A 10,099-nucleotide genomic window follows, 5' to 3' on the forward strand; every position below is an offset into this window, starting at 1 on the left:
ACTGGGGTAAACACAGTAAGAAGTTTAACACCAGGTTAAAGTCCAACAGGTTTATTTGGTAGCAAAAGCCACACAAGCTTTCGGAGCTCTTCAGGTGAGTGGGAATTCTGTTCACAAACAGGGCACAAAGACAAACTCAATTTACATGAATAATGGTTGGAATGCGAATACTTACAGCTAATCAAGTCTTTAAGATACAAAAAATATGAGTGGAGAGAGCATCAAGACAGGCTAAAAAGAGATGTGTATTGTCTCCAGACAGGACAGCCAGTGAAACTCTGCAGGTCCAGGCAGGCTGTGGGGATTACAAATAGTGAGACCTGAACCCAATATCCCAGTTGAGGCCATCCTCATGTGTGTGGAACTTGGCTATCAGTTTCTGCTCAGTGACTCTGCGCCGTCGTGTGTCATGAAGGTCACCTTGGAGAATGCTTACCTGAATATCAGAGGCCGAATGCCCGTGACCGCTGAAGTGCTCAACAGGAAGAGAACAGTCTTGCCTGGTGATTGTCCAGCGGTGTTCATTCATCTGTTGTCGCAGTGTCTGCATGGTTTCCCCAATGTACCATGCCTCGGGACATCCTTTCCTGCAGCGTATCAGGTAGACAACGTTGGCCGAGTTGCAAGGGTATGTACCGTGTACCTGGTGGATGGTGTTCTCACGTGAGATGATGGCATCTGTGTCGATGATCCGGCACGTCTTGCAGAGGTTGCTGTGACAGGGTTGTGTGGTGTCGTGGTCACTGTTCTCCTGAAGGCTGGGTAGTTTGCTGCGGACAATTGTGCAGTTGTTTGAAGGCAAGAAGTGGGGGTGTGGGGATGGCCCTGGCGAGATGTTCATCTTCATCAATGACATGTTGAAGGCTCTGGAGGAGATGCCGTAGCTTCTCCACTCCGGGGAAGTACTGGATGACAAAGGGTACTCTGTCCACCATGTCCCATGTTTGTCTTCTGAGGTGGTCAGTGCCGTTTTTCGCTGTGGTGCGTCAGAACTGTTGATCGATGAGTCGAGCGCCATATCCTGTTCTTATGAGGGCATCTTTCAGCGTCTGCAGGTGTCTGTTGCGATCCTCCTCATCTGAGCAGATCCTGTGTATATGGAGGGCTTGTCCGTAGGGGATGGTTTCTTTAACGTGTTTAGGGTGGAAGCTGGAGAAGTGGAGCATCGTGAGGTTATCCGTGGGCTTGCAGTATAGTGAGGTGCTGAGGTGAGAGTCCTTAAATGGAGATGCGCGTGTCCAAGAATGCAACTGATTCTGGAGACTAGTCCATGGTGAGTCTGATGGTGGGATGGAACTTGTTGATGTCATCATATAGTTGTTTCAGTGATTGTTCACTATGAGTCCAAAGGAAGAAAATGTCATCGATGTATATAGTATAGCATTGGTTGAAGGTCCCGTGCGGTGAAGAAGTCTTGTTCGAACCTGTGCATGAAGATGTTGGCATATTGAGGTGCGAATTTGGTCCCCATGGCTGTTCCATGTGTCTGGATGAAGAACTGGTTGTTGAAGGTGAAGATATTGTGCTCCAGGATGAAGCGGATGAGTTGTAAAATTGCATCTGGAAACTGGCAGTTGTCGGCGCTGAGCACCGAGACCGTTGCAGCAATGCCATCATCGTGGGGGATGCTGGTATAGAGTGCCGAGACATCCATTGTGATGAGGAGTCTGGACCTGCAGAGTTTCACTGGCTGTCCTGTCTGGAGACAATACACATCTCTTTAGCCTGTCTTGATGCTCTCTCCACTCACATTGTTTGGATCTTAAAGACTTGATTAGTTGTAAGTATTCGCATTCCAACCATTATTCATGTAAATTGAGTTTGTGTCTTTATATGCCCTGTTTGTGAACAGAATTCCCACTCACCTGAAGGGGCTTGGGGCTACCAAATAAACCTAGAATAGAATAGAATAGAATCCCTACAGTACAGAAAGAGGCCATTTGGCCCATCGAGTCTGCACCGACCACAATCCCACCCAGGCCCTTCCCCCATATCCCTACATATTTACCCACTAATCCCTCTAACCTACACATCCCAGGACACTAAGGGGCAATTTTTTAGCATGGCCAATCAACCTAACCCGCACATCTTTGGACTTTAACTTGTTGTTAAACTTCTTACTATACATAATTTACACAGGCACAGCCATTTCTCAAAAGTGATTAAGAAAAATAATAATCCACAGAAATCCCATGACACACCACAAGTTGAGTAGAATCATATAAAAAGGTGCAAAGGACATGGTCCCTTTTAGATATTTTCCACAATTGATATTCAAATGCACGTAGGCAAACTGGAATACAGGATAGATGTTGATACATTGGTGTCTGTTATCAGATGCACCCAATAATGGTGCAGCCCACATCAGTCAGTGGTAGCAAATTCAAGCTATGATTTATTTAAGTCTGCTGCTTCAGTATATTCACCCCAAAAGAGACAGAAGAAAAATTCTAGGTCTGCCGCCATTCCGTCAATGGAGTGGCTCCCCGTCTTTACAGAAATTCAGGTCGGTACCTCTATCGCCTCCCGTGTAGACCCTTGCCCATTGATATCCGTGAACTGCAGTCATCATGAGTGAAGTACCACGCACCCCAATGACTGCTGCACATTCCTATTTCTTCCGGGTGGTCCGTTTTCTTACTTTTCGAAATGATAATCTACGCACTATCCTGAACTCCGCCTATGGGCTGATCAGCTCTACTTCTATATTTAAAAAATCGCATCCTCCCAGTTGCATGCACTAGTGGCTTCAGCTAGTGCTAAGCTGCAGATAATTCCTACCACTGGTCCTCGAAGATAAGCGTTCCTGAAGTTTCCAAATGGTAAATAACGGATCTCAGATGCCCGTTCATGTTCCAAGAATTTTCTAGTCCCTCTTTAGACGAATGAGTTGATAAATTTTAATACTTCTAGACATGTTCTGTGCTATATACTCTATTGCGAATTCACTTACCCGGGGTGTTAGTTTAGCTAATTAATCTACAGATATTACAGTATTTCTAGTTTCCGGGTCTTGCATAAAACATATCCAAACACCTCCTGCCCTGTAAAGCTTTTTAGCTTTTTAAAATAAAATTGCATCTCAAGTTCGCGCTGCTCCCTTGGTTTCGTTTTCCAGCCGGCATCAGGGACAGAGATCAGAGGATCGAATGCTCCGGATTGTGTGTTGAGGGGGGAATCGGACACTCCGGCCAAAATTTACTCGAGGATTCAAGTCTGCTCCCACTGTCCTACAAACAATGTTCTGCACGACTTGGCTGCTGCAGTCGTCACCACTAACTTTGTAGGTGCCAGGTTTCCCCGAGTACTCAAAAACCCACCTATGCAGCATTAAATTTACCGCTCTTAAAACGAGGTAAAAGATGCTATTCTTTACAATGGAGGTTTCCCAACACGTCAAACTGTAAACTAGAGCAGAAATACATTGTCAAGATTTACAAATTCAACTTGAGCATCATGCTCAGGCACAGGTAATAGCAGCTGCAAAAAAAATGATACTGGTGAAATGTGGGGTACAAATATAACTGCATTCTTTATTACAGCTTTAGTTCAGATAAAGGCACTTCAGGGCAATTAGAAATCAACACAAATTCTAGGATGGGCAGGAGCCCCTACAGAAAGCGAGACATTTCATTGGCAGGAATATGAAATGGAACACAAAATCGAACACTAATTTACTTGTTTTTCTATGGAATAGAATATTAATTCACCAAGTTCCTACTTTTCTTCCAATTGCCTTTCCTCGGCTAAAACATACAGCAATGAATTAAACAGAATGGGGGCATTTCTTTATTTAGACAGTTTTTTTTTAATGTCGCTCCCAGAATGCAACTACCTTAAGACTTAATTATACATTTTATTTAAAATATATCAGTTAATGCTATAGCTGTGCTTTCAGGCAATTAATACTTTCCAATAACTGTTTTGCGCTGGGTCTATCGTTTGGTTCAACTTCCCAGCAGTTGTTGATGATTGATCGAATCTTCTGGCCCATCGGGGACTCATTGAAAATTGCTGAAAAAGACGGACGCCGGTTGTAAGCCACTACCGCGTACACCACACATTGGCGATCCCCGGAATAAGGCTGCTCTCTGCTCATCATCTGCCATAGAGTGATTGCAAACGAGTAAATATCCGCCTTTAAAGTGGCATTGCAACCTCGCAGCATTTCAGGCGCCCGGTGAGTATAGGTCCCAGCAAGGTGGCGCAGTTGAACATTGGGAGTCAAATCATTGTCGGTCGTCAGTTTGAGAGAACATCCAAAATCTCCAATTTTACACCGTCCCGCCTCTGTAATCAGCACGTTGGCGGGTTTCAAATCTAGGTGAGCAATGCGGTGCGAGTGGAGGAAAGCCAACCCACTCATAATATCATTAGAAAACTGTAAGCACTCTCTCATATCTAGTGGGTCTATACTGTTATAAATCCTGTGGTCCAGGCTGGTTCCACCGGCATATTCCATGATAATCGTGCCCACACTATCCTCAATATCTGGATCGGTAGGGACAGATGTGGTAGCTGCCACAATTTTCACAATGTTCTCATGGATCAGGTGAGCGACGTTCAACTCCGCCCAGAAACTTTGCCTGGCGGCCAGTTTGTTCTTAGCAAATTTTTTCACTTTCTTTATTGCTACAGTATGACCGTAATAAGTGCCTCTATAAACCCACCCGAAACCTCCTGAACCCAGAAGATCAAGTAGTTTTAGTTCATCCCAAATTACCGTGTACCAAGAACGCTGCAGTAACGCTTTATGTGGCTTTGTGAAAGAGAACTGTTGTCCCTTTCCTAGGATCCGGTTGGGGCTGCTGCAAGGCCTCAGAGTTGTGGCAGGTGAAAACCCTTTCGATAAAAGCCGATGAATGGGAATCGGCGATGGCATTATTTCCCGTAGTAGATACTAAACGATGTTGACTGTTGCAGCCTTTATTGCTGACCATTAATCGATGTGTCAACGAGTTACATCTGCACATTGTTAGTAAAGCCAGGCGCTCGCTGAACACATGCAAGGCAATTGGCCAAGTGCAAAAGTGAACATGAAGGACTCGCACAGAGTAATTGAGGCATCAGTTGAAATTAAACAATTTTTTTCAGGGATTTATTAAACATTTTATTTCGAACAAGTACATATCGGGTCAATTTTCAAAGCAAATTGCTGCTTAATTAGAAACTTAATAAGTGACGATCCAAAATCACAGGGATCTTTAAAAGACAATGTGGTTTTAATCAATTATGAAATAATTGGAATAGTTCAATATTCATCCCCAAAATACAGATAATTCAAACCACACTTCAAATTTGGATGTCTATATTAGCGTTCCTTGCGCGGTTTGATTTTTGGTGGATGGTCGACAACCAGATTTCCATCAATTTATTATCTACTCCCTTTTTAAAAACTTTCTCTCCAAAAGACGGTATAGGTTCTCACCATAAATGGGCGAATGTATTTAAATAAACTGATACAACGTTGATAATTTTTTCAGTCACCTGTGACAAACGCGCTTGTACCGTTAGAAAAGGCTAAATCAATTTGAAGTGCAAACGAACTATTTTAAACGCTTTTTAAAAAAACCGACAACTCACTTTAACATCTACCTTTCTGCTATTTGCTGAAGAATTTCCTTTGTCTCCAAACAGGGCGTAGAATTATTTTCACACTGGGCATTCTCCCCACCACTACTACCTTGGTTTCTTAGAAGAAAATGATAAGGAACAGAGAGGCGGGGACGGAAAGGTAACTTTTTATTTTAACAAAGGGAAGCAGAATGTCAAAGAACAACTAAAACGATTGGGAAGCACTGGATGAAAATTCGGCACTTCTAAACCAAATACTAACAAATTGACTAGTGTTTCTGGTAGGATATATAATTTTCATCTAGAATGAAGTGTATACATAGTAATGATCCAAATAGTTATTAATAATGTAAAATAGAAAATGCTGGAAAATCTCAGCCAGTCTGATAGTATCTGTAAACGGAGCTACCGTGTCGTCTGGATGACCCTTCGTTGGAGTTAAAGACAATAGAACATAAGGTGAGATTTATACTGCTACTCCAACTTCGCCCAATTTCCATCAATTTGTTTTATTTTCATTTCTTTTTCATTTTTCAAATTTAAAAAATCTCACTTTCCATCTTTTTCTCCCCTCCCCCACTCCACAAGAGCCATGTCTCCAGTTGTTCGTTGACACTCTGCTTCCCTTTGTTCTGCCGTTTACACATTCTGATCTTATGTGCCACTCAGCACGGTTCTTAGCCATGATCACCACCATGTACATTCCCTTTATTTTTTAATCTATGACACCTTTTGATCTCTTCCATTTCCACCAACCGCTGACTCTCTTCTCTCTCCTCCTCCTCCTCCCCCCCCCCCCCCAAAAAAAAAACCCGGTATAAATTTCATCCAATTGTCTTCAGCTTTCATGACGGGTCATCCAGACTCAAAACGTTAGTTCTGTTCTCCACAGATGCTGTCAGACCTGCTGAGATTTTCCAGCATTTTCTGTTTTCAGATTCCAGCATCCACATTAATTTGCTTTTATCTTAATAATGATTCCAGTGAAGCCCTGTGAGATAATAGTCTGTATCCCTGCACTCAGACCTGGTGAATCTATCTCCAGTAACTGGCTGTTACCTCTGTACAAGGGAATAAGCTGATTGGTAATAATTGGTTAAGTTATTCCACTTGTTCTAATGTTTAAAGTTACAGTATGGCAGGTCAGCTTCTATCTACACCCATGTGGGAAGTCACGAATGCACCATGTATACTCAACAAGCACCTCTGCACATGGTGCCACTGGCGACAGAAGCTTGAACTCCAGATTTTTGGAACTCAAGGCTGGAATCACTGTTGTGCTGATAAATACATATACAGCATATTTAGGGAGGTTGTCATGCCACAGGTGTCAGAGCATACAGGCAATGAGGGAATGTTGCACAAATTTTAAAAAAAACACTCTCCTCATCAGGTCTTGGTTCCTTATCAACTTTAGGTACAGATAGCCTATCCAATACCTCTATCAATTTTAAACAATTTGAGTCTCTGAATTACCTTCTCTTTTGCCATGGCCCAGATAGCATATTTCTCCTTGGTCAAGAGGCAAAGTAATTTAATACCTCAGCTATGCTTCTGCTTTCATGTATAAATCCTCTTTTAGTCCCTAGTTGGCTGTTGAGGTATTGAATTGCTCCTTTCACCACTTTTTTACTATTTCTATGCCTATAGAAGACTTTGGGATTCCCTTTTATGTTGACAGCTGGTGTGTTTTCATACTTGCACATAGGAACAGGAGTAAGCCTTCTGACCCTTCAGCCTGCTCTGCCATTCAATTGCATCTTGGTTGATTATTTACCTGTGTCATTTTCCTGCACCATCCCCATATCCGTAGATATCTTTATCTAGAAATCTATCAATCTCTATTTTGAACATACTTCAATGACTGCACCTCCACAATACTCTGAGAATTCCAAAGATTTAGTGAAGAAATTTCTCCTTTATCTCAGTCCTAAATGACATACTCCTTATTTTGAGACTGTGTCCCCAGCTTCTGGGATATTCAATCCTACCATTATTTTCTAAGTGGGCGGCACGGTGACACAATGGTTAGCACTGCTGACTCACAGCGCTAGGGTCCTGGGTTCAAATCCCAACTTGGGTCACTGCATGGGTTTCCTCTGGGTGCTCTGGTTTCCTCGAGTCCAAAGATGTGTGGGTTAGGTGGATTGGCCATGCTAAATTTGCCCCTTAGTGTCCGGGAGCTAGCTAGGGTAAATGCGTGGGGTTATGGGGATAGGGCCTGGGTGGGATTGTGGTCAGTACAGACTCGATGGGCTGAATGGCTTCCTTCTGCACTGTAGGATTCTATGAAACTGTTTTGTTATCACATCTTTTATAATAAATTCTAGCATTTTCCCTGACCACTGTCAGGCTAACAGGTCTGCAATTCCCTGTTTTCTCTCCCTCCTTTTTTAAATAGTGGGGGGTTATATTTTCTACCATCCAATCCACAGGAACTGTTCCAGAATCTCTAGAATTGTGCTCGATGACCTCCAATGCATCTGTTACCTTTATAGCGACCTGTTTCAACACTCTGGGATGTAGATAATCAGGGCTAGGATTTATCAATTTTCAGTCCCATTCATTTCTCCAGTATTACTTTTCTACTAAACTTTTTTCAGTTTATTGTTCCTACTACTCAGTTAGTTTTCTAGTATTTTTGGGAGATATTGTCTTCATGAAGATAGATGAAGTATTTGTCTAGTTTCTCAGACATTTCCTTATTCCACATTATAAATTCTCTTGGGATTACTACTTTGGAGGTCCTGCTTGCTAATTTCCTATCTAACTCACTAAATTCTGACTGCAGGACAACATCCCTCGTTCTGCCTATGGCATTTGTACCAATATGGAGTATGAATGCTGGCTGTTCACCATGCCACCATCCTTTTCCACAACTATTCAATTACCTACCACTATTATTCTTACAATCTTCATTGTACACCATCCCACTCCCCTACCCCTGTACCATCTGTGATGACATAAACTTGGCTCTGACATATGCCCAATAAAGTGGCACCACAGGTGTGGACACATTGAAAATTAGCCCCAAAGTGAAACTGGGGTGCAAAATTGGGGTTGAATGGAGGAAAAATCTACCCTCTAATCTTTTGGGTGTCATAAGGTCCACTATGATATTTCCAAGTTGTCAGCTCCTGGGATGCTAGGTATGCTTTCTTGAATCCATTGGTCAGTTGTTGCTAGTTTTCTATTTTAATACATATGCAATTCACTACTGGCAATCTTGTAAATACTGCAGATTATATTCTTTAGAAAAGATTGATTCATATTACAGCATTGAGGAACAGGATTTTTCTCTGCCCTCCTTGGAAATCAGTACTTTGGTTTCTCAATATCTGTTGCTTTAGAAGATCTGTCTATATTGATCAATTAATGGTGAATGGAGAGCTGCACTGTTGTTTTGAATGGGTGTCAATTACTGGGAAAGTCAAATTGTCAAGTTCTTGAATTTGATATAATCACTGTCATTGAATCATTGGAGGACGTTTTTGGTGAATATAATGTTACATTTTATCCAATGAACTCCCTTTAGCAAGAAAATGAATACTAAAATGAGAATTTGATATCATTACACATGCAGAAACCCACAATTTGGTGGAAATATTTTTCAGCTTTCTAACCTCTTTTAGTCAATTCAGCCAATATTTAAAGTTAGCAACATGAATAAAAAAATTCTGAAGAATGTCATTAGAATAAAGTATATTATGCAGGGGAGAATGAAGAAAAACATTCCCTCGTGGTGCATGTGCAGCAAAGTAACACTTGTATCTGTATAACCAGCCCAATTTTCCTTGGTACACATCAATGATATATTAAGTGGACTGTTAGTGTGTTCTTTAGACAGCCCGCTGGTGGCAGCAGAGGGGGACAAAAATATGGCACTGTTGCAGTAGCTCAAATTGCCCAAGGCAGCTATTTTCTAACAATTTTACTGTAATTTCTGAAAATGGTGCACATTCAACATATCTTCCCACAAATTTAAAGATTGCCCAGCTAAAGGGTTATTATCTGTTGGTCTCGAAGCAAAATGACTCTCAATGGTCATGGTATGGTACCATGGACAGTGAATTCCAACTTCAGGAACTTGTGCACAATTGCTAAATACCAAAAGAAAGTTATTAACTGTTCTGAGGGAATCATAGTAATGGGAAGTAGTCACATCTTGAAACAAGGGGATTATATAGGAGATTTTCACAGTAACTTCATTGCGGTGTTAATGTAAGTCTACTTGTGATACTAATAAACTTGTAAACTAAAAAATGTTTCAATAGCCATAGAGGGGTGAAATTGGCTAACTTGTGGGCATAGGGATGATTAATACAATCACATACATCGCATTGCAGGAACTATGGTAATTTTGTTGCCTGCTGCTTTACGTGATTGCTATATGCAACCAGTTCCTTTCGCTCTGTTTGTTGGCTCCATGAATCAACAGGTGGCCCCAATAGCACAAGTTATCAATGCTACTGAAAGATGTCAGTGCAGCTTTTAAATGCATCGTGGTTGCAAGAAGTGGTACTAG

At 41.8% G+C, this 10,099-nt stretch overlaps 1 protein-coding gene across 1 annotated transcript; it reads right to left on the reverse strand.

Moving 5' to 3' along the window:
- Window positions 1–3,880: 3,880 nt before the first annotated feature.
- mos (v-mos Moloney murine sarcoma viral oncogene homolog) lies at window positions 3,881–4,882 on the reverse strand. The gene has a single exon (XM_078216194.1). It carries the CDS (start codon window positions 4,880–4,882, stop codon window positions 3,881–3,883), a length of 1,002 nt encoding a protein of 333 aa, XP_078072320.1.
- Between the last annotated feature and the right edge of the window lie 5,217 nt (window positions 4,883–10,099).

Source organism: Mustelus asterias, chromosome 7, assembly GCF_964213995.1.
Source record: "Mustelus asterias chromosome 7, sMusAst1.hap1.1, whole genome shotgun sequence".
Taxonomy (NCBI): domain Eukaryota; kingdom Metazoa; phylum Chordata; class Chondrichthyes; order Carcharhiniformes; family Triakidae; genus Mustelus; species Mustelus asterias.

Excerpts from the sequence above, each read along its gene's own strand:
- mos (XM_078216194.1), bottom strand. The coding sequence starts at position 4,882 with ATGCCATCGCCGATTCCCATTCATCGGCTTTTATCGAAAGGGTTTTCA.